At 47.0% G+C, this 25,236-nt stretch overlaps 2 protein-coding genes across 2 annotated transcripts; both read left to right on the plus strand.

Moving 5' to 3' along the window:
• The first annotated feature begins 3,405 nt into the window (after window positions 1-3,405).
• On the plus strand, window positions 3,406-8,468 carry LOC125508002 (phototropic-responsive NPH3 family protein NPY4). The gene is made up of 5 exons (XM_048672546.2): window positions 3,406-3,427; window positions 3,955-4,319; window positions 6,038-6,107; window positions 6,413-7,585; window positions 7,704-8,468. Exons 2-5 carry the CDS (start codon window positions 4,261-4,263, stop codon window positions 8,268-8,270), a joined length of 1,869 nt encoding a protein of 622 aa, XP_048528503.2. The 5' UTR covers window positions 3,406-3,427; window positions 3,955-4,260; the 3' UTR covers window positions 8,271-8,468.
• A 12,298-nt stretch (window positions 8,469-20,766) lies between these two features.
• Window positions 20,767-21,837, plus strand: LOC125555697 (putative carboxylesterase 17). The gene has a single exon (XM_048718564.2). It carries the CDS (start codon window positions 20,767-20,769, stop codon window positions 21,835-21,837), a length of 1,071 nt encoding a protein of 356 aa, XP_048574521.2.
• The last annotated feature ends 3,399 nt before the right edge of the window (window positions 21,838-25,236 follow it).

A 25,236-nucleotide genomic window follows, 5' to 3' on the forward strand; every position in this document is an offset into this window, starting at 1 on the left:
GTATGCCAAACGTCACAACGTAACTGGGTGACTATAAAGGTAGACTACGGGTATCTCCGAAAGTGTCTGTTGGGTTGACATGGATCAAGACTGGGATTTGTCACTCCGTATGACGGAGAGGTATCACTGGGCCCACTCGGTAATGCATCATCATAATGAGCTCAAAGTGACCAAGTGTCTGGTCACGGGATCATGCATTACGGTACGAGTAAAGTGACTTGCCGGTAACGAGATTGAACGAGGTATTGGGATACCGACGATCGAATCTCGGGCAAGTAACATATCGATTGACAAAGGGAATTGCATACGGGGTTGATTGAATCCTCGACATCGTGGTTCATCCGATGAAATCATCGTGGAGCATGTGGGAGCCAACATGGGTATCCAGATCCCGCTGTTGGTTATTGACCGGAGAGTCGTCTCGGTCATGTCTGCTTGTCTCCCGAACCCGTAGGGTCTACACACTTAAGGTTCGGTGACGCTAGGGTTGTGAAGATATGTATATGCAGAAACCTGAATGTTGTTCGGAGTCCCGGATGAGATCCCGGACGTCACGAGGAGTTCCGGAATGGTCCGGAGGTAAAGAATTATATATAGGAAGTGCTGTTTCGGGCATCGGGACAAGTTTCGGGGTTATCGGTATTGTACCGGGACCACCGGAAGGGTCCCGGGGGTCCACCGGGTGGGGCCACCTATCCCGGAGGGCCCCATGGGCTGAAATAGGAGGGAACCCAGCCCATAGTGGGCTGGGGCGCCAGCCCCTATAGGCCCATGCGCCTAGGGTTTCCACCATGGAAGAGTCCATGTGGTGGAAGGCACCCCTAGGTGCCTTGGGGGGGAGGGAATCCTCCCCTTGGCCGCCGCCCCCCTTAGTAGATCTCATCTACTAGGGCCGGCGCCCCCCCATGGCACCCCTATATATAGTGGGGGGAGAGGAGGGATTTCACACCAGCCCCTGGCGCCTCCATCTCCCCCCGTTACGTCTCTCCCTCGTAGTCTTGGCGAAGCCCTGCTTCTGTGACGCCCTGCATCCACCACCACGCCGTCGTGCTGCTGGATCTTCATCAACCTCTCCTCCCCCCTTGCTGGATCAAGAAGGAGGAGACGTCTCCCGTCCCGTACGTGTGTTGAACGCGGAGGTGCCGTCCGTTCGGCGCTGGTCATCGGTGATTTGGATCACGTCGAGTACGACTACATCATCACCGTTCTTTTGAACGCTTTCGTGCGCCATCTACAAAGGTATGTAGATGCATCCGATGACTCGTTGCTAGATGAACTCCTAGATGATCTTGGTGAAACGAGTAGGAAAATTTTTGTTTTCTGCAACGTTCCCCAACAATAACATCATCCCCCTTTGTAAACCTCGTATGAGGTACTCCACCATGAATACAAACCAGAAGTAGGATGTGGGATATACCTCTCCCAGAGGGGCCAAACCTGGGTAAACTCCTTGTGCGATCTCTGGTCTGGTACTTCCAGACATGTTTGCCACCCTACCGAGGGTACTGATAGTTCCACGCACGGTCCATCGACGTGTCACGGAGGGGTTGCGTCGACCAGGGACCGAACCCAGATCGGGTCTTCTCACGTTTTCGGTGGTCTCCCGCCCGGAGAAAGCTTCATCACCTTCGGCATGGGCAGGGCTGGCTAGGTCGACATCAACCCACCGACCACCCACCCACCCACACCGGGGTTCATGACACCATTTCCATCGACTGTCGACTTATGGGGCTGCTTCGTCCTACAGAACATTGAGGCCACATACTGGTGGGAGATACAGACGCGTTTGCACGACCATATCAGCTTCAACATGGAGGCTCGACCCGTCTTGTCGGGGCCTACAATGTCCTCGCTAGTGACTCTCGGCTCGAAGGGCGCGATCTTGGACCAAGACATCTAGTACTCGAGGCTCGAACCTTGGCCTTAAGGTTAGATCACTGCGCCGACTTCACACTGACTCTTTTAGCCCACCCTGATGTCGCACCGCCTGGTCGCCATTATGCTCGACAATTGGTTCATCAACCATATACCAGAAGACTGCATCATAGACGAGTAGCGATCCTGCCGGAAGTTCTTCAACACCAATGGATCCGATCAAACCCAACGCTAGCGGAGCCACAACAACACACGTGGGGCTTACAACCTCACAGCCCCCAGTCCCGGAGCCAGTGGCCATCGCTCCATCAGCACCTCCGGCCCCACCCCCAGTTGGTCACTGTCCAAGCAAATTCAACATCCTCGGCGTTGGCCTGTCGAGCTTCACAACCCATGGGGCCATAATTTCTAGCCTCGCTAGGACCACGATGATGCAGCCCCTCATTACTGAAGAGGAGTTGCAATTGTTCAGCGTTCCCATACCAAGGAGCGATCCCACCACACAGACAATAGAAGCCTTCCGGTAGGCTACCCTAGTCGCCCAACTACAGTTACAGAAAAACACGATGGTGGTCGCCGCGCAGAAGGCACGACGGCAAGAAACGATGAACAATGAGAGGCGACGCCGAGCTCTTCGCCAGCCAAGGGCAACCACTAATGCCCTCGTGGCCCAAGGTCGCGAGGTGGGCATAAGTTTCGATGAGCCTATGGACACCACCCTACTCCAAACACCAGCCCGCGGCCTCCAAGCCACCGCGGTGCTAGACGACACGCTACACGATAAGCCAGGAGGCAGAAGATCATTGCAAGTCTTAGAAGGATACTCCGCAACACCATCGAGCTCCAGGAGAATATCGGTGAGTCCAGGCAATGCCTGGCCGGCACTAACAACGTCCTTTTAGTTGTAAGACACCCGCCCCAAGACAACCGCCAGGGATAAGTACCCCGGCCTGTTGCCCCAGCAGCGGACGAGGTCGAAAACCTCCAACAAGCAATCCCCGCCGTCACCAAACGGAACCCGACAACACTTCCGCGTGGCTGTGTGTAAGTAGGGCATAATTTTGTTATGGTATGTATGTATGTATCACCTTATGCTACATTTTAAGTTAGTAATAAAAATTGTTGCCCTTTATTAAAAGAAAATCTAAAAGCATGGTTAATTTTACTCAAAACTAAAGAAAAGAAAATTGTTTGGGCCAGCATGCAGCGGAGACGAGGGAGCAGTGATCTCTGGGGGCAGAACAGTCCATTCTCCGGCCCCACCCAATGGCACATTGCCATTGCCATTTGCCACCCCCCACCGCCGCTAGCTTTTAAAGCTAAACTAACTCCATTACTCCTTGCTTTGGAGTAGTCGCAAAGCGAGTCTTGTCTCGAGAACACACACAGAACCTGAATCACGCAGATGTCCGCTTGATTGACTGCTCCTCCCATTTCCGTCCGTGCGCGAGCGCGATCTTGGGCGCTTCCGCTCTGCCTCTCCTGGAAATTCTCCGTTCTCGCGGTTCTCCCCCGGGAAATTCGGCGGAGTGGTTGATATCCCTGGCCAAAGGTAATCTCCTCCATTTTTTATCCCCTTTGCTTCCGTTTCTGTACGCAGTTCTTCTCCTGGAATGTGAATCTTGCATTGACGATTTTGTGCGTCTCTCTCACTTTCCCAGTGTATTCATCCCTTGCTTCAAACAAAATCAAGCTTTATAACGCATTTGTTGTATATTTTCAGCTCTATACGCAGTTCATATTCTCGCCATTTTCTTGAATTTACAGTGTGTGTTTTTTTCTGTTTCTCCCCATCTTATTTTTTGGTACAGCAAAAGCAACGGTTTGCACAAGACCGTTCTGCGGCTTCTTTATTTATTCTCCGATTGACTGCATTCATGTGCAAATTCCTTTAAAAAGTCCAACTTTGGTTTTATTTTTCCGGTGCCCATTCATGTGGGTTTCTCCACTGCAACCTGATAAGATTCCAGCCTCACTAGTGCTTGTTCCCATGGTCTCCCTACACCCCATCCCTCCTTGCCTCACCAATTATTCCCGCTGTCCCCTCACCCCAAGGTGCTGCTCCGTGCTGCTTTGCAGGTGCTGCTTGTGTGATCCAGCTTTGGGGGAGTTCTTGGATTCCTGGCATTGTGCTCTCGTGGACCCAGAGCTCCACAAGATTGTTGAAATAGTTTGCCAATCTAGAGAGAGAGAGATATCCTACTTTAATTGGTTTCTTGGCCTTGGCAATGCCATGAGCAAGGGGAACACCAAGACCTAGATCTTTACAGCTTTATAGCTCAGGGATCTTGTCACTTCGTGCTTCTTCGTTCTGATCTGTGGTGATTGGATTGGAGACAAGGAGAAGACAGAGAGGGGATTCAGGTTACTCTCAGTTGTGTGAAGATGAAGTATATGAAGCTTGGAGCAAAGCCAGATGTCTTTCAGACAGAGGGGAATATCAGGTGAACTAATGCATATTGTTTGACTTCTCACTCTGGTTTATTATTTTTTCTACTGATTTGATCACTTGTGGTCTAGCTTCTATTTTCAGCCTGTAGTCCATGAGTTGTAGTTGATCCATTTGTGTACATAAAAGTGGTTGTACGCTCATATTCCTGATTAAACTTTACTGCCATCCTTAGTTCTCTATTTGTCCAAAGTTAGCAGGGATCTGCTTCTCTTATTTGTGTACATGAGTTAATATGAGATAGGCCTATTTTCTATTATTATTAAATACAAACATAACAGGTACATGTTCTAAAAAAGTATATGGTACAAAAGAAAAACTACAGACCTTGGGACAAAGTTTTAACGCGACAGAAACCAACTTAACTTGATGTTGTTCCTCTGTAATCTATGCTGAGTTGCAGTTGTTACTTTGTTAGCGAACTTCAAAATCGTCTACTCCAAGATAGTAACTCTTGAAGTTTTGTCTTGCAAACACCCTGAGTACTTAGCTGCAAACTTAAGTTAGAAGTATGATTATGGGTTTTGTTGGGCAGATCTTTGTACTACCCATGTCAAGCAAGTTTGAATGCTTGATCTTATTAAAGCTATACTAGCTATATTAGTATTTCGTAGTTTGTAGCAATGGTATAACAAGCAGCCGGGTCTACTCTAAATTACAAAACATTTGCAGTGAAGTGTGTACTATTATTATTGTTCATTCGACAATGATTGGCACCAAAAGGTTATGTGTGAAAGAGAGTGCTGTTTGTGTTAAGCAGTGGGTTTTCATGATCGCGCTCAAAAGGCTCTCGATACAATTGATCTCCTTTACAGATACATCTTCTCTGATTCTTTGCCAATGGCATGTCTTCTTACGTTTTCTGTATACTTCAGATTCAGAGCATGTGCCAATTTCCTCGTATATATTTCTTCTAGCATGTTCAGTGTTCATGGGTTGGTGGTGGTGTGGTCCATTTTGAAAATGAAGTTCCATTTGTTGTCAGATCATTTTCCTTGGACCACTTAGTAGTCTGATTAGTTATACCTGTCATATACACATGGCTACCTTTCATGAATTTGCTTTCTTCACTTTATATCTTTGCCCTTGGTACTTTATTTAGGCTATCACTCTGTCATTCCTTTTCTTACTCTTAGCCAATTCAGCGAGTGGATGAGTTTGTTATGTCATTTCATGTTATAGTTCAGATTCTAGGGATCTTTGCTTTATGTCTCATTCTTTTTCGCAAAACATGTTTTCTTCCTCCGCCGTGTGTGATCATTTTTCCTTGCAATTATTGCGGTCCCGATTCTCTGAACCAACATGGTCCTAAAACAAACCTATGAATTAGTTTATCATTCATTCTCATTATCATTAACTCCATTACTATTTCTGATGTAGATTTGCATGAGACTCCATTGTGCAACATATCTATTTGTCTTAAAGTTACTGGATGCCCAATTTGACAAATCATTGACACATTTCAGTATCAGAAAATCTTCAAGATGCTCATGTCTTGAAAATATACTAGTGATGTTTGCCTATGATGATGTCAAAGGTGTCATTGAAAATATGCATGCAAACACTTTAAATACTAAGCATTTTTATTCTATTTTCATCTCCAAAATTTTAATCATTTTGCAACCTTGTATGTTCGTCTTGTATGCTGTACACTTCTATGTCATGTCGTGTCTCGGTTTGCACTACATTTATATGTTGGAATGTCTTTTGTAGGTTTGTGGCAACTGAACTGGCGACGGATATTGTTATCACTGTAGGAGATGTCAAGTTTTATCTTCATAAGGTACAATTTCACTTTTCTTTTTGATCAAGCGTTCAAATGCCCCTCCACACTATTTTTGCTTCAAATGTGCACTTTCAAGTCCTTTCGATTATACAATTTTATATGTCAATTAGAGGGAGATAGAGTATATGTGATATCGTTTTTAGCATATACTGTTTTATGACCCCTTACATTGGTTGAAGTTAAAGCTTTTCGCATGAGTTTTTGACATATAATCCAGTAGAGTTAGTGACAGCTGATCCATATCCATTGCAATTCTGTCCTTGGTTAAATAGTACTGACATTGTTGTTCAAATTGCGTGCAGTTCCCACTTTTGTCCAAGAGTTCCCGTCTGCAAACATTGGTTGCCTCCACGGACGAGGAAGGCAACGATGAAGTAGACATTTCTGACATCCCCGGTGGACCTTCAGCATTTGAAATCTGTGCAAAGTTCTGCTATGGTATGACCGTCACGCTGAACGCGTACAACGTCCTCGCGGCCCGCTGCGCGGCCGAGTTTCTCGAAATGTTCGAGACGATCGACAAAGGGAACCTCATCTACAAGATTGATGTGTTCCTCTCCTCCAGCATATTCCGCACCTGGAAGGACTCGATCATCGTGCTGCAGACAACAAGGTCGCTCCTTCCCTGGTCAGAGAACCTGAAGGTGATCAACCACTGTGTGGACTCCATCGCGGCCAAGGCTTCCATCGACCCCTCGGAGGTCGACTGGTCGTACACCTACAACCGGAAGAAGCTGCCGTCGGAGAGCGACCCCGACTCGCACTGGAACGGCGTGAGGAAGCAGCTGACGGTGCCCAGGGACTGGTGGGTGGAGGACATCTGCGACCTCGAGATGGGCTTGTACAAGAAGGTGATCCTGGCCATCAAGGCCAAGGGGAGAACCGCCGGCGAGGTGGTCGGAGAAGCGCTGCGAGCCTACGCGTACCGAAGGCTGTTCAGCACCTTGGACAGTGCTGCGAGCAACGGGCTTGACTGCACACGGCACCGTGCGGCTCTTGAGACCATCATTTCTCTGCTGCCACCTGAGAGAGGCTCCGTCTCCTGCGGCTTCCTGCTCAAGCTGGTGAGAGCGGCGTGCTTACTGGGGTCAGACGAGGCCTTGCGCGGCGACCTGGTAAAGAGGATCGGCTCGCAGCTGGACAGAGCTTCCGTCTCTGATCTTCTGATACCCGCGAGCTCCGACGAGAATGCTCTCTACAATGTTGACCTGGTGTCCTCGATACTGGAGGAGTTCATGGTGCAGCGCAACGGCGATGATGAAGCATTGGAGGACGGTGAGAGCTACCCGGCCTCTTTGGTCTCTGGCGGCGACTCGGAGCTCGCGTTGGTGAGGCTGGTCGACGGGTATCTAGCCGAGATCGCCAAAGACCCCAATCTCCCTCTCCAAAAGTTCATCGCCATCGCTGAAATGGCGCCCCTCGCGGCTCGGCCGACCCACGATGGGCTCTACCGCGCCATTGACATGTATCTCAAGGTACGTACCTACACACTTGCCCATTTACATACTAGTATTGGATTGGATCATCATGTTCATGTGTTTGTTTGTTGGAGCTCAGTCAGAACTTTGAACTGAAATAATGTGTCATGTGCAGGAGCATCCGAGCCTGACGAAGAGCGAGAAGAAGAGGCTGTGCGGGCTCATGGACTGCAAGAAGCTGACCGCCGAGGCGAGCTCCCACGCCGTGCAGAACGAGCGCCTCCCTCTGCGCTTGGTCGTGCAGGTCCTCTTCTTCGAGCAGCTCCGAGCATCGGCCTCCGCCGAGGCGGCAGCGTCTGATCACCACCCGTCCTCCGCCCTGCGCTCGCTCCTCCCCGGAGAGAACGGCAACTCGTATGGCAGCTCCAGGTCGGCCGCCACGACGGCCACGACCGAGGACGACCAGTGGGGCGGCGGCATGGCGCCAGCGTCCGGCGACACCAGCTCCTTCCGGTCGATGAGCGGCCTGGGCAACAACAAGAGCGGAGGGAACGGCGGCAAGGCGGCGGCCAAGGGCCCGCTGCAGATGCCGAGGAAGATGCTGAGCAAGCTGTGGTCCGGCAAGGCGAGCAGCGGGGAGAACAGCGCCGGCTCCGACACGTCGGAGAGCCCCGGCTCCGTCAACCTCGAGGCCGAGACCAAGTCCACGCATTCGCGGAACACCAGGCATTCCGTCTCGTAGGCCGCTGCCTTGGCATTCTTACTTTTTCTCTTTCTTCCTGTTCAGGGCGAGCCTGGCCATGGAGGTCTCGCTGCTGAATTGAATTCGTGTGGAATGGTTCCACCTGCCAAGGATGATCATCACCCTCAAAGTTAGTGTATTGTTTGGTTGATTTTTGGTGTCTATACAGAAATAAAATCTGGTTTTGGGTTGCTAAAAGCATGGGAGCGCCTTGCATGGCATGGCATCGTGAAGCAATGCTTCAATCTAGTAGCACATGAGGGTGATCATCCTTGTCAGGTGAGATGTAGCAAATCTGGTTTTGGGTGGCAAAAAAGGAACCTCCCGATCCGGCCCGGATAAACCGGATCGGAGATCTCTCGTCTCGCCCCCGACAAACCACAAGTCTCTCCCAGCGACTGCTAGCATGCTTGTCTCCGACTAAGAGTAAGCCGCGCCCCAACATCAATCTATCGAGTTATCTAGCAATAAGGGAAAGGGGAGTGCATCTACATACACTTGTAGATCGCGAGCGGAAGCGTTCAAGAGAACGGGGTTGATGGAGTCGTACTCGTCGTGATCCAAATCACCGATGACCGAGCGCCGAACGGACGGCACCTCCGCGTTCAACACACGTACGATTGGGAAGACGTCTCCTCCAACTTGATCCAGCAAGGGGGAAGGAGAGGTTGATGGAGATCCAACAGCACGACGGCATGGTGGTGGAAGCAACAATGATCTCGGTAGGGCTTCGCCAAGCTTAGCGAGAGGGAGAGGTGTCACGGGAGGGAGAGGGAGGCGCCAGGGGCTAGGGTGCGGCTGCCCTCCCTCCCTCCCACTATATATAGGACCCCTAGGGGGGCGCCGGCCCTAGGAGATCCAATCTCCAAGGGGGTGGCTTGCCCCCTAAGCCAAGTGGGGCGACCCCCCCCCCCCCCCCTAGGGTTTCCAACCCTAGGCGCATGGGGAGGCCCATGGGGGGCGCACCAGCCCACCAGGGGCTAGTTTCCTTCCCCACTTCAGTCCATGGGGCCCTCCGGGATAGGTGGCCCCACCCGGTGGACCCCCGGGACCCTTCCGATGGTCCCGGTACAATACCGGTGACCCCTGAAACTTTCCTGATGGCCGAAACTGGACTTCCTATATATAATTCTTCACCTCCGGACCATTCCGGAACTCCTTGTGACGTCCGGGATCTCATCCGGGACTCCGAACAACTTTCGGGTTACGGCATACTAATATCTCAACAACCCTAGCGTCACCGAACCTTAAAGTGTGTAGACCCTACGGGTTCGGGAGACACGCAGACATGACCGAGACGACTCTCCGGTCAATAACCAACAGTCGGATCTTGATACCCATATTGGCTCCCACATGCTTCTCGATGATCTCATCGGATGAACCACGATGTCGAGGATTCAATCAATCCCGTATACAATTCCCTTTGTCAATCGGTACGTTACTTGCCCGAGACTCGATCGTCAGTATCCCAATACCTCGTTCAATCTCGTTACCGGCAAGTCACTTTACTCGTATCGTAATGCATGATCCCGTGATCAACCACTTGGTCACATTGAGCTCATTATGATGATGCATTATCGAGTGGGCCCAGAGATACCTCTCCGTCATACGGAGTGACAAATCCCAGTCTCGATTCGTGCCAACCCAACAGACACTTTCGGAGATACCCGTAGTGCACCTTTATAGTCACCCAGTTACGTTGTGACGTTTGGCACACCCAAAGCACTCCTACGGTATCCGGGAGTTACACAATCTCATGGTCTAAGGAAATGATACTTGACACTCGGAAAAGCTCTAGCAAACGAACTACACGATCTTTGAGCTATGCTTAGGATTGGGTCTTGCCCATCACATCATTCTCCTAATGATGTGATCCTGTTATCAATGACATCTAATGTCCATAGTCAGGAAACCATGACTATCTTTTGATCAACGAGCTAGTCAACTAGAGGCTCACTAGGGACGTGTTGTGGTCTATGTATTCACACATGTATTAGGATTTCCAGATAACACAATTATAGCATGAACAATAGAAAATTATCATGAACAAGGAAATATAATAATAACCATTTTATTATTGCCTCTAGGGCATATTTCCAACAGTCTTCCACTTGCACTAGAGTCAATAATCTAGTTACATTGTGATGAATCGAACACCCATAGAGTTCTGGTGTTGATCATGTTTTGCTCTAGGGAGAGGTTTAGTCAACGGATCTGCCACATTCAGATCCCTATGTACTTTACAAATATCAATGTCTTCATTTTGAACACTTTCACGAATGGAGTTGAAGCGACGCTTGATATGCCTGGTCTTCCTGTGAAACCTGGGCTCCTTGGCAAGGGCAATAGCTCCAGTGTTGTCACAGAAGAGAATCATCGGGCCCGACGCATTGGGAATGACTCCTAGGTCGGTAATGAACTCCTTCACCCAGATTGCTTCTTGTGCTACCTCCGAGGCTGCCATGTACTCCGCTTCACATGTAGATCCCGCCACAACGCTTTGCTTGCAACTGCACCAGCTTACTGCCCCACCATTCAAAATATACATGTATCTGGTTTGTGACTTAGAGTCATCCAGATCTGTGTCGAAGCTAGCATCGACGCAACCCTTTACGACGAGCTCTTTGTCACCTTCATAAACGAGAAACATATCCTTAGTCCTCTTCAGGTACTTCAGGATATTCTTGACCGAACTGTGGGGACGTCTGGGGCCCAACGGCTGGGGACGTATCGTCCCCACGCCGAAAAAACCGCCAGCTCGCCCCCAAGAGGCGATTTTCGGCGCGTCTTGGGGGCGCAACGGCTGGAGATGCTCTAAGCATCGCCTGGAGGTTACGGCCCCGCCGACTGTGATGCAGGCGACAGTGCTAGGCGGGTACGACGGCGGCGGACAACAGGGTCTCGGCTACGGCGACCATGTCCATGGCGGGTGAGGTCAAACTGAGAACTACGACGCCGGATTTAGGGGTTGCTCCAGCAGGAATTTCTCATGCGTTGGGGCTCCCCACAACCACTACGGCGACGGGGGGACTACAACCAGTGGTGGAGCGAGGAAAGTTGTATTAGGGCATGTACAATGGTTGATAAAATAGTCTTATCTTAAATCTTACATGTAATTTAGAGATAACAAAAAAGAATATCTACAATGGGCCATCTCTTAGTCTTATCTTCAATAACTAGCTATTCCTAAAAACGTGGTGAGACATATTATGCTAAGAGATCATCTCTTGTCTTCTCTTATGAGTTCTCTCTCCTCCACCTCATCATTTATCCTACGTGGCACTTCAAAAATAGCATCATTGTACATGCCCTTAGTGAGGCCGAAATGCTGTGAAAATAAGCTGGGAGGGCCAAGGAATTGAAAAAAGAGGGTCGTGCTACGCATGGGCCGGCGCGGTTTATGAGACGCCTGATAAGACCAATCTTCCGATCAAGCATCATCGTCACTTTTGCAATAGAAGTCGTGTTGCGATAACCCTTTTTGCAACACATGTCTTGTTGCAAGAATATTTAAAACAAAGATTGTGTTGCAGATTTCTTTTATTTTTTATTTGCAATAGAGGTCTTGTTGCAGGATATTTTTGAATTTTTTTTTTGCAAAAGAGCTCTTGTTGTAAAAAAATTTAGCAACAGATGTCTTGTTGCAGAAAGTCACCGTGTTGCATTGCTTGCAGTCATGGCCTTGAGCAGGAGCTCGGTCTAGTTGGGGAAGGGAGAAGGGGTGTTGCGTACACGATAATGGTAATAATGGAGGCGATGCAGCATGGAGTCGGAGCGGCATAGTTGGGTGAAGGTGGCCGGAGCGTGCTCGAGCGACCATGGCCGCTGGTCGCGAGCAGACACGATGAGAGGCGACATCGTCGGTGTGCTGCGTGAAATCAGCAACAACACATAGAGATTGTATCGCTACGGCATCACTACACTGAGTCAATAAAATACATCGTTAATCGAAAAAGATTAAGTAAATGCGTGATAAATGTTGCGCCACACACTTTGTTTGGGAAGTGTTAAATGGTGTGTCATGTATTCTTATTTTGTGTTTGGTTGTGCTCTGGACTTTTTTCGACTATTCTATAAGAATGGTATCAAACTTCAAAACAAAGATGATTGTGTGCATCAGCCGACACAGAAGCCCGATTCTTCACCTTTTCGAAAAGAAAAACTTATGTATACATCCTTTTCACAAAATGTATAAGGATAGTATAGTCATTTGACCATAACGTATACACACTTCCGTATGTGACGCGTACGAGCTGTTTGTAGACGTACATAGCAGATCCGCCGGCCCATCAGACAAACTGGAACTTATTGCATATTCAGACGATCGCCAATGCGTTGCGCCCGGCTTGGGGAAACCCTAGAGGATTGGTGTTCCGCCCGGCGGGTGAGAACATGTTCATTGCAGAGTTTGAGTCCCAACGTGATCGCGATCACGTGTGGGAGGGATCGCCGTGGCATATAAGCAAGCACGCAGTTGTTCTCACGGAATTTAAAGAGTGTATGCGGCCGTCTGAGCTGCAGTTTGAGAACCTTCAGATTTGGGTTAGGGTCCCAAATTTACCTTTCAATTTGCGGAATGATGTGATGGGAAAAGCAGTGGCCAAACAAATCGATAATAATGCATCATCTGTGCAATTCGACCCAGTTGGTGGGTACCTTCGAGCTAGGGTTACCATTGATGTAAGAAAGCCTCTTCGCAGGTGGATCTTAATTGATTATGCAGCAAGAGGTGGGAGGAACTGGTATGATATTCAATATGAGCAAGTATCAAATTTCTGTTTCTCATGCGGGCGACTGGGACATTTTGACCTTCATTGTCCGACTCCTGGTACGCGTGATGAAAATGGTGAGCTACCTTTTAAAACAAGCCTGAGAGCGCCAGAGGAGAAGAAAAAAGGTGTGTCTAATGATAGCTCGTCCAAGGAGCAACAGTCTAGCCAAAGTAGCACTAAAGATGCTCGTGCTACAAACGCTAGAGCTGATTCCAGTCCGGAGGTTAACTCGCCTAAAAAGAAGCATGATCAGAGGAATAAGAGAAAGGGGGGCTCATGGAACGAAGCAAGTTTATCGACAGATCACTTTGCCTCCGACTGATCAACCGCAGAAACCACAAATGAATGAAACCACAAATGCTGTGGTGGTGTTTACAGCGGGCAAGGTGCGTTCGGATGGTGATGAGAAGGAGTCAGGGAGGGAGCCAGAAACCAAAAAGAAAAAACTGACTCCCACTAACTCTCAAAACTCAGGATGTTCGGCGGCGGCTACAGAGTAGCCCCGCCGAGAATGATGAGTTGCCTCAGCTGGAACTGGCGGGGGCTTGGGAACCCCGAGGCAGTTCAGGAGCTTCGCAGCATTGTGAAGCAGGAATGGCCCGGTCTCTTATTTCTCATGGAGACCAAAATTTCAGCCAAGCGAGTGGAGAATCTACAGAACTCTCTTGGTTTTGCGGGATGTTTTGCGGTGAGCAGCGTTGGACTCAGTGGGGGACTAAGTTTGTTCTGGTCTGCTGAGCTAGATGTTGAGCTCAAAAATTATAGTTCTGCCCATATCGATGTTATGGTGCAGAGGAAAAATGATACGTCCAAAAAATGGCGTGTCACAGGATTCTATGGAGCTCCGCGCGTGGAAGATAGATGGCACAGTTGGAGATTCATGAGAACTTTGTTTGCTATCCGGCATGAAGCATGGATGTGCATTGGGGATTTTAACGAAACATTATTCGGCTCCGAACACTTTTCTCTCTCACCAAGACTCGAGTGGCATATGAAAGCGTTCCGGAAAGTAATGGATGAGTGTGCAATGGTTGACTTGGGCTGGTCAGGCATGGAATATACATGGGATAATAGGCAGTCGGGTAGATCAAATGTTAAAGCCCGGCTGGACAGAGCCTTTGGCAACACAGCACTTACTGATTTATTTGCAAATGTCAAAGTTCGGCACATTGTTGCTGCGGAGTCAGATCACTGTTTTGTCTTAGCAGATCTAAGGGAAAACTAACTTCCAGTGTACATCGAGGGCCCAAACCCTTTCGATATGAGGACATGTGGCAGACACATGCGGATTATGACCAGCTCATACTAGACTCTTGGCAGAAGGGGTCGGGTCGGCACGGCCTAGGTGGCGTGGTTGAGGCCCTGAACAACTTATAGACACAGTTATCTGCATGGGGTAAAAGGGAGTTTGGTTGTCTTGCTCGCAAACGTAAGTTACGTGAACAGCTAACACGGCTGCGGAGTCGATCTGTGGGCAGTGGGCCGTCCGAGGAGGAGAAAGCGATTGTGAAGAAGCTAAGACTTGCCCTGCACCAAGAAGAGATTTGGGCCCGACAGCGGTCTAGAGTACCATGGCTGCGTGAAGGAGACAGGAACATGAGATATTTCCATGCCCAAATGTCTCAGCGTAAGCGCATGAACCGGATCGAGAAACTTGAACGCTCGGATGGTACTATGTGCACCACTCCTGAGGAGGATCGGGAAGAGGTCCAAAGTTTTTTCAAAAATTTATACATGTCTCAAGGTTTTCAGCAGATGGAAGATCTGCTCGAGTATGTACCCAGCAGAGTTACGGACCGGATGAATTACGAGCTGCAAAAGCCATACAGGGCAGAAGAAGTTAAAAAAGCTCTGTTTCAAATGGCACCATCAAAAGCCCCAGGAGTCGATGGGTTCACCGCGGGATTTTTTCAGCGACACTGGAATCTCCTAAAGGATGACATAATTCCAGTGGCGCTCAATTTCTTGAATGGTGGTGAATTGCCAGCGGGTATGAATGACACATCCATCACCCTAATACCCAAGGTACGTTTTCCACAAAAGATTTCCCAATATCGCCCGATCTCTCTTTGCTCCGTCCTGTATAAAGTTGCTGCCAAAGCGATCACTAATTGGCTGAGAGAGTTTTTGGATGATATTATTGGATCGGAGCAGAGCGCATTCGTCCCGGGTCGCTTGATAACAGACAATGTCTTAATCGCGTATGAAAGCGTGCATGCCATGAAGAGAAGGAAGAAGGGAGGAAATGCTGCTTCTGCTATTAAGTTAGATATGATGAAAGCCTATGATCGCGTTGAGTGGCACTACCTCGAAGCGATTATGCTAAAGTTGGGGTTTGGAATGGAATTTGTTCGTCTCATTATGAAGTGCGTAAATTTAGTGCGGTTTGCTATTCGAGTAAATGGCGAGCTTCTCCCTTTCTTCTCTCCCTCTCGGGGGTTCCGTCAGGGTGACCCCGTATCACCTTACTTGTTTCTGCTTTGTGCTGAGGGCCTCACTTCACAGCTGAATTTCTATGGAGGGGCTTATATCGACAAAGGCATACGGGTTAGCTATCGATGTCCGTGGATCAATCACTTAATTTTTGCGGACGATAGCCTGATCTTCCTGCAAGCTAAGGTGCAGAGTGCTTATCGGTTGAATGAGATTCTTCGTATCTATGTGGAGTGTTCTGGCCAAGCAGTGAATAAAGAAAAAAGTGCAATATTTTTTAGCCCAAACACTCATGATTCTACAAGGCTTTTACTAAAGCAAACGCTACAGATTTCAGTGGAAGCTTTTGGTGAACGCTACCTCGGCCTTCCAACGGCTGTTGGTCGAATTACTGGAGGAACTTTCGACCACATCGAGGAGAGGATTCGGTCAAAACTCCAAGGTGGAGTAGAGAGACTTATTTCATGCGCTGGAAGGGAAGTCAGAATTAAAGCAGTCGCCCAATCAATTCCCACATACAGTATGTCTTGCTTTCAGCTAACGAAAAAAGTGTGTAAGAAGTTGGCCTCACTTATGGCAAAATACTGGTGGAGCAATAACCTTGATCGCCGGTCTTTACATTGGTTATCTTGGGATTCTTTGGCTGCACCAAAAGTTAAAGGAGGGATGGGATTCAAAGACTTACAACTCTTTAATTTAGCACTGCTCGGCAAGCATGGGTGGTGCTTGATGACGAATCCCAACTCTCTGTGTTCGCGGGTCTTGAAAGGAAGATATTTCCACTCCTGTGATTTCATGCAAGCCACTGCACCAAAGTTTTCTTCAGCTGTGTGGAGGGCTATAATCGCAGGCAGGGAAGCGTTGAAATCAGGCTTGCTTAAGCGCATTGGAAGCGGCACGACCGTTTCTATCTGGGAGGACAAATGGATCCCTGATACCAGAACTATGATTCCGGTTGCTCACATTGGTAATGCGCAGCTACAGCAAGTGTCTGATCTTATCGATCCTGAAACTTGGCTCTGGAAAGATCAGGTAATCAGAGAGAACTTCATACCATCAGATGCAGACGCCATTCTGAACATCCCCCTAAGGATTGGCGGTGGTGATGATATTCTGGCATGGGCTTTTGAGAGATCTGGTTCATACACTGTCAAGTCAGCTTACCGCGCTCTCGTGACTCAGAACGAGCATTTGGCTCTAGAGGAAGGGACGGTAGTCGAAGCATTAGCGACAGAGAAATAGTTATGGACCACATTATGTAAACTGAAGGTTCTGCCAAAAGTGAGAGTATTTTGGTGGAGGGTTTTACGAGGTATTCTGCCAATAGAATCCACACTCAAATATCGACATATAGCAACAGTGAGCCAGTGCAAAATATGTCAGCATGAAGATGAAGACATGATGCATGCATTGTTGAATTGTTCCCACGCGAGAGGGCTTTGGACTCAAGCTCCGGTTTGGCTTGGGGTAAAACGACCTGATCTACACCCTCTAACATGGTCAAAGGATATCACTTGTGATCCCAAGTTCTCTGAGTCCGATCGAGCCAAACTGGTGACGATCATGTGGGCTATTTGGACGTCTAGAAATAATATAACTCATGATAAAGGTGGTCTCGACCCAATACAGTCCATGAAAATGACCAGAGATACTTTAGCTTTGCTTGATCTACCAAAGGCTCAGGCCCGGCTGCTTCCGGGCCATGGATGGAGGCCACCTGAGGAGGGGGAGGTCAAGATAAACACTGATGGCAGTGTTGCATTGGAAGCTCGAAGAGGAGGGGTGGGAGGAGTTGCTCGATCCCTTTCCACTTTCAGAGCTGCATGGTGTAAACCTTATCAGGGGATTACCAACCCCCTTATCTCTGAAACCCTAGCAATCCGGGACGGTGTCATATTTGCTAAGCTCAGGGGTTATGAGAGAGTCGTGATAGAATCCGACTGCCTGGAGGTCGTTAATCTCTGGAACTCGCGGCATGATGATAGGACTGTTGTGGCGCCCATCCTGTCCGAAATTTTGGAGCATTCTTCTAGTTTTAAGTCTTTCTGTATTCAATATATTTCGAGAACAGCCAACTACCCTGCTCACCTATGTGCTAGACATGCAAGCACACTGGATGTAACAGAATGTTGGTTTGACTCTGCCCCTGGCATCATTGTAACTAGCCTCCTTGCAGATTCTGCAGGGGCTTCGATTGTTGAATAAAGCTCCAAATATTTCCCCGTAAAAAAAAGACAAACTGGAACACGTCCCCGCTCCATCCTGGCCCTGGCCCATTTATTAATTTATAATTTTTTTAAGCTTCAAAAAATAAGTGGGTGAGGCAGTATCGAACACCCAACCTCTTGTTTTATGTATACCTACGGTAACCAACTAGGACAGCGCACCTCTTCCGCTTGGATTCTTCTTTTATTCATCTTGTTGTGTATTTTATCAGTTTGTTTTTCTTTTTTGCCTTTTTTTCTTCGGTTTATTTTTCTTTATTTCTTCTTATTTTTCTATTTTATTTTTTCATTTTCTTAAATTCGTGAACATTTTTTAAATCCCTGAACTTATCTTTTAAATATGTGATCTTTTTTCATATAAATGAATATTTTTCAATATCGCATACTTTTATCAATTTCAAGATTTTTTTTTCAAATTTTTTAACCTTTTTACTAATTATTTAACATTTTTTCAAGTTGATGAACTTTTTTGAATTTCACAAACTTTTATCAAATTCGTGAACTTTGTTTTGTCAAAATTGTGAACTTTTTTTATTTTGTGATTTTTTTTCAAATTTGTGAACTTTTTGTCAAATTCTTAACCTTTTTCAAACCGATGAACTTTTTTCAATTCCACAAATTTTTGTCACACCAGGAAGCTTGCATTGCACGTCTCAGCTGACACATGTAATCATATATAGGATAACCTTCCCTAAAAATAATAGTTTAACCCTTTTGAAAATTTGAAATTTCACACAAAGTGTGTAGTACCTAATTCTTGGCATACATAATTTGAAATATCATTCTTCGTAAATCAATATTCCTTTCACGTACATTTCACCCAAACAATTTGAATACCTTATTTACTCAACAAAACAATATGAATACTCTTTTTATCGCATCAGCCAAATTTAGAGTGCATGCTTTCTAATATGCTATCTATTTAGGAATAGACATAGTAGTTCATAACCAGGCTGATAGCAAGTCCATCACCCAATTCTCCTCTGCTGAAGCAAGGTTACTTGCAAATTGCAATGCAAGGTTGGATGAACTCGCATGACCTGACTCCAAGCAGAAACGGGGGAAAAAGAATTAGAGATTCATCTGAAAGTCCTAAGAAAACAATAGCACCCCAAAGACCATGTCCAAGGAAGGGTGTTCAGGTAGGGTGAGAAAGGTCCTTTTGAAAGCACGTTGATTTTCGACATCCGTCGAATGGCTCCAATTTTTTTCCACCAACTTATATGATAAATTCAAGGCATCGTGCCAAATTGTTTGGATTTTTAACAAGTTTTGCATTTTCTAGAGTTTTCTCGGTGAAAAAAAACTGATAAATGGGCGGACGTGTCACAACGTGCAAACGGTGTCGGAAGTTGTTCAAACCTGGCATGGATGTTTCATATATCCGTGTCAAGATGTTGCAAGAAGTCGGGGTTATTCATCCATTGAAAAAAAAACACCTATTGAGAGGAGTGGGCTAGACTAGGCCAAACGGGTGCATCAGTGAGCATGTAGTTTCTAATTAAGAATGCCTCTGTTATTTCCAATTTTTGGCATTATCAATCAACATGAACATTCTCCTATATCCTAACAATCTATTGAAATTAGTGAACAATTTATGGAATTTCAAATTGTGTATGCAAATTTTATAAACTTGAACACTTTTTCTAAAACTGTGGACAAATTCCCAACAATTGATATTATCCACAAATTGCAAACATTTATTAAATTTGTGGCCAAAAATGTAAACGTGAATAGTGTTTTTAATTTCAGAATATTTTTAAAAATTGTGAACAATGTTTGAAAATATGAACATTTTTGGCATTAAAAAAATATTTCAAATTTTATATAGGTTTCAAAAAGGAGAAAAACAAATTAAGGAAAAAAGAAAAACTAAAAATAGAAAAGAAAAAAAAGCTTATGTTTTAGCCCAACTAGGCAATGCATCTTTCTTGTCGCGTGCCTGTTGGGCCTGCCCAGGCATTCATGGATTTGAAAAAAAATCATGAATTTTAAAAACAGATGCTCACGAATTTGAAGAAAAAATCCCGGGCATTGGAAAAAGTTCATAAAGTTGAAAATAGTACTTGGATGTGTAAAAACGTTCACAGATTGAAAACAAAGTTCACGATATTAAAATAATATTTCCGAATTTGAAAAGTTCATGGATTTAAGAAAAGGTTCGCGATTTAGAAATAGTTTGTGATTTTTTAAAGAGAACTAAGATCAAAATAAAATTGAAAAATAAAAAGGAAAATGGGACAAACAAACCCCCCCCCAAAAAAGAAAACCACAATTTTAAAAAAAATCATGTTTCGAAAGATGTTCAGAAATTGTTTGTGTTTCAAAATTTTGTTCACTTTCAAAGTAAAATTGTTCAAATTTCGTTCACAAATTCCAAAACTATTCAGCATTTTAAAATTGTTCGCATTTTTTAAATAAAAGATTCAGACTTTTTCAGAAAATATTTCATGTATATGTACGCTAGTGTGTTTTCTTATATATTGAGCTACCAAACGGGGCCTAAATGTATACTGTCATACTGGCTGAATATAGCTATCATTACACTACCAATTCAGAAGAAGAAAATGTAGCTAAAAGGACAAAGTATAGAGTTGGCTGATGAAAATTTGATGAAGTGGAATATACCTTCCGGATGAATGTATAATGTAGCGTGTATAATAACTCTATGGAGAACGTGGAAGGAGCAACACTACCAGATTATGCTAGTCAATCGTGTGCACCAATCCCTTCTATCTGACATTTCCCATGTCTTAATAAATCAACCTTGGAAATTAATTTCAGCACGGACGGCAGCAACTAAAAGTATTTTGTCAGAACCAGGATGTTATTTTACTTTCACATAGAGACAAGAGAGAGTAATGTCAACAATGACAGGGCACAACTAAACTATAGAGTTTAATAAATATGAATACCCCTCGCCCCCAGCAAGAACATTATTTAGCTAACTAATAACCCACCCTTGAAACCTCTATATAAGGCTTCGTAAGAAGTGGTTATCATCCCATCAAGCGACACAGCCAACATAGTTCAAACACACGCACACGTACCAAAAGTCACTAGAGAATGGCAGACACTGTCTGCTGCAAGAAACTAGTGGAGGACATCGGGGGTTGGATCAAGGTCTACGACGACGGCACCATCGAGCGGTCTCCGCCTCCCCCGGAGGCAAGCCAACTAGCAACCACCATTGCGCCGTACGATGTGCCGCGCAACGGTGTAACGGTGCACGACATCCGGGCCAACCCGCCTCTCCGCCTCTACCTCCCGGAGGCGGCTCCTTTGGCTGGTCGCCGTCTTCCGGTCCTCCTCCACTTCCACGCCGGCGTGTTCTGCCTGACCGACCCTACCTGGTCGCTGTACCATTGCTTCTACGCCCGTCTCGCCGCCTCCATCCCCATTGCCGGTATCGTGTCCATCACTCTCCCCCTTGCTCCGGAGCACCCGCTCCCGGCGGCCATGGCCGCCGGCTTTGCCGCCATTGACTGGCTGAAGTCGCTCGCTCAGCCAGGGCTGCTAGCTGAACCGGTCCTTGAGCCGACGTCCGACCCGGTGGGGAAGCTCAAGGCCGTGGCCGACTTTTCACGTGTCTTCCTGATAGGTGATAGCAATGGAGCCAACCTGGTGCACCATGTTGCCGCCGGGTTCAACTCGGCGGAGCCGGCCTACCGGGGCCCGGTCCGGCTCGCCGGAGCCATTATGCTCAACCCGGGTTTCTCCCGGTCCACTCCAAGCCGATCCGAGTCGGCCGACATGCAACTGGACCCGTACGTGGACTACAAGCTGGCGGACAGGCTCCTGGCGCTGGCACTCCCCAAAGGCGCCACCCGAGACCACCCCTACATTTGGCCCGTCCGGGACGACGCGGCGGCGGCAGTTCTGGCCATGCCGCCGCTTCTGGTGAGTGTCGCGACCTTGGACACGATGCGTGACCGGCAGGTTGAGTATTGCAACGTGATGCGGCGCGCTGGGAAGGATGTAGAGGTGGCGCAGAGCCCCGGTGTGGGCCATATGTTCTACCTTAACCAGGGCGCCCCCGAGCCGGCCGACGAGGAGGCGGCGGCGCGCATCGCCGAGCTCATCGAGGCCATCAGAGGCTTCGTCGGCAGGCGCCACGGCTGTGTCGCTCGGATGTAGATGTGTGTCAGTGTGTGTCCATTGGTTTGCGTTGCTGTTCTGAATCATATGCATCTTGTGTGGGTCTCTCCTGGCAATGGGTTTTGTGAATTGTGAGTGGTCTTTCACAGTTTAGCTGGAATGTAATGTGATGATTTCATATATTTTTCTTTTCAAAGTATTTACTTTCCAAAGCTTCAATTAAGGTTTTTTTAACATACAAGTACACACTCAAATGCTTATATACACACGCATCCACTCATACCTATGAACACGTGCGCACATACATCTTGCCCCTATGAGCACCTTCGAGAGACTGAGCGACATATCATCTTAAGATTTTACAAAGACACCGTAGGCGTCTCGTAGTCGACGGAACGTCTCCTTCCACTGAACACGCATCGCCGAAAATCCTGAAATAAATCCAAGAAAAATGCGAGCATCGTGACTTGAATTCTGATGAGTGAGAATACCACTGTCCTCCTAACCATCCAACCACAGGTTGGTTCGCCTCTTCAATTAAAGTTTTAACCAGAATAAAATGATTGTTGGGCTATGTCGTGTCATGGGCACCTATTTCTCTTATTATTATTGTTGTTGTTGTTGCTGCTGCTGCTTGTGTGATTTTTGGCATGTTTTGGATTAGCTATTCCTTATAAACTGGACTAATCTTTTTCTAATGAAATATTCAGATGGGGAGCCATTCCATCCCGTTGTCAATTCAAAAAAGAAAAGAAAAAGGATTGTAACCTGAATGGTATAGATAAAGGGGAGTGAGTGAGGCAGGTCATAGTGGGAGGTTCCATAAACTAGTATTTCCTCTAATTTTCTATACAAGGCAACTTCGCTTTCATGTCAAACTTTCAAAATAAGGGTTGTGTGTCACACACAAAAACTATTACCGAAAAGTTTTTTGAAATGTGCATCCAATGGTAAAATCTAAACCATTGGATGGTTTAAATTTTACTAATGATGTGGAAGAGAATTTTGTGACTTGGCAGCCTTCTGCTACGGAGTTCATTAAGGTTAATGTGTTGGGGAACGTAGCATAAATTCAAAAAAATTCTACGTGTCACCAAGATCTATCTATGGAGTCATCTAGCAACGAGGGAGGAGTGGATCTACATACTCTTGTAGATCGCGCGCGGAAGCGTTCAAGAGAACGGGGTTGATGGAGTCGTACTCGTCGTGATCCAAATCACCGATGATCCTAGCGCCGAACGGACGGCACCTCCGCGTTCAACACACATACGGAGCAGCGACGTCTCCTTCTTGATCCAGCAAGGGGGGAGGAGAGGTTGATGGAGATCCAGCAGCACGACGGCGTGGTGGTGGAAGTAGCGGGATTCCAACAGGGCTTCGCCAAGCGCTGCGGGAGGAGGGAGATGTGTCATGGGAGGGAGAGGGAGGCGCCAAGGCTTAGCTGGTGCTGCCCTCCCTTCCCCCCACTATATATAGGGTCAAGGGAGAGGGGGGGCGCAGCCTTGGCCCTTCCTCCAAGGAAGGGTGCGGCCAGGGAGGAGTCCATCCTCCCCAAGGCACATCGGAGGTGCCTTCCCCTTTAGGACTCTTCCTTTCCCTTATCTCTTGGCGCATGGGCCTCTTGGGGCTGGTGCCCTTGGCCCATGTAGGCCAAGGCGCACCCCCTGCAGCCCATGTGGCCCCCGGGGTAGGTGGCCCCACCCGGTGGACCCCCGGGACCCTTCTGGTGGTTCCGGTACAATACCGGTGACCCCAAAACTTGTCCCGATGGCCGAGATAGCACTTCCTATATATAATTCTTTACCTCCGGACCATTCTGGAACTCCTCGTGACGTCCGGGATCTCATCCGGGACTCCGAACAACTTTCGGGTTACCGCATACTAATATCTCTATAACCCTAGCGTCACCGAACCTTAAGTGTGTAGACCCTATGGGTTCGGGAGACATGCAGACATGACCGAGATGACTCTCCGGTTAATAACCAACAGCGGGATCTGGATACCCATGTTGGCTCCCACATGTTCCACAATGATCTCATCGGATGAACCACGATGTCAAGGACTTAATCAATCCCGTATACAATTCCCTTTGTCTAGCGGTACGATACTTGTCCGAGATTCGATCGTCGGTATCCCGATACCTTGTTCAATCTCGTTACCGGCAAGTCTCTTTACTCGTTTCGTAACACATCATCCCGTGATCAACTCCTTGATCACATTGTGCACATTATGATGATGTCCTACCGAGTGGGCCCAGAGATACCTCTCCGTTTACACGGAGTGACAAATCCCAGTCTCGATTCATGCCAACCCAAGAGACACTTTCGGAGATACCTGTAGTGTACCTTTATAGCCACCCAGTTACGTTGTGACGTTTGGCACACCCAAAGCACTCCTACGGTATCCGGGAGTTGCACAATCTCATGGTCTAAGGAAATGATACTTGACATTAGAAAAGCTTTAGCATACGAACTACATGATCTTGTGCTAGGCTTAGGATTGGGTCTTTGTCCATCACATCATTCTCCTAATGATGTGATCCCGTTATCAATGACATCCAATGTCCATGGTCAGGAAACCGTAACCATCTATTGATCAACGAGCTAGTCAACTAGAGGCTTACTAGGGACATGGTGTTGTCTATGTATCCACACATGTATCTGAGTTTCCTATCAATACAATTCTAGCATGGATAATAAACGATTATCATGAACAAGAAAATATAATAATAACTAATTTATTATTGCCTCTAGGGCATATTTCCAACAGTCTCCCACTTGCACTAGAGTCAATAATCCAGTTCACATCGATATGTGATTAACACTCAAGGTCACATCCCCATGTGACTAACACCCAAAGAGTTTACTAGAGTCAATAATCTAGTTCACATTACCATGTGATTAACACTCGATGAGTTCTGGGTTTGAACATGTTATGCTTGTGAGAGATGTTATAGTCAACGGGTCTGAATCTTTCAGATCCGTATGTACTTCGCAAATCTCTATGTCATCTTGTATATGCAGCTACTACGCTATATTTGGAGCTATTCCAAATAACTGTTCTACTTGGAGCTATTCTAAATTGTTGCTCCATTATACGTATCCGGTATCTCTATTCAGAGCTATCCGGATAGGTGTTAAGCTTGCATCGACGTAACTCTTTACGTCGAACTCTTTATCACCTCCATAACCGAGAAAATTCCTTAGTCCACTAGTTACTAAGGATAACTTTGACCGCTGTCTTGTGATCCATTCTTGGATCACTCTTGTACCCCTTGACTGACTCATGGAAAGGCACATTTCAGGTGCGGTACACAGCATAGCATATTGTAGGGCCTATGTCTTAAGCATAGGGGACGACCTTCGTCCTTTCTCTCTATTCTGCCGTGGTCGAGCTTTAAGTCTTAACTTCATACCTTACAACTCAGGCAAGAACTCC

The sequence above is a fragment of the Triticum urartu genome, chromosome 5A, assembly GCF_056163025.1.
Source record: "Triticum urartu cultivar PI428250 chromosome 5A, HENAU_Tu73, whole genome shotgun sequence".
Taxonomy (NCBI): Eukaryota; Viridiplantae; Streptophyta; class Magnoliopsida; order Poales; family Poaceae; genus Triticum; species Triticum urartu.

What these genes read in the sequence shown, in the direction of transcription:
- LOC125508002 (XM_048672546.2), top strand. Translation starts at nt 4,261, where the DNA reads ATGAAGTATATGAAGCTTGGAGCAAAGCCAGATGTCTTTCAGACAGAG. An exon ending in TCAAGTTTTATCTTCATAAG is followed by an intron (nt 6,108 to 6,412) that starts GTACAATTTCAC and finishes AATTGCGTGCAG; the next exon opens with TTCCCACTTTTGTCCAAGAG. An exon ending in CCATTGACATGTATCTCAAG is followed by an intron (nt 7,586 to 7,703) that starts GTACGTACCTAC and finishes TGTCATGTGCAG; the next exon opens with GAGCATCCGAGCCTGACGAA.
- LOC125555697 (XM_048718564.2), top strand. Translation starts at nt 20,767, where the DNA reads ATGGCAGACACTGTCTGCTGCAAGAAACTAGTGGAGGACATCGGGGGT.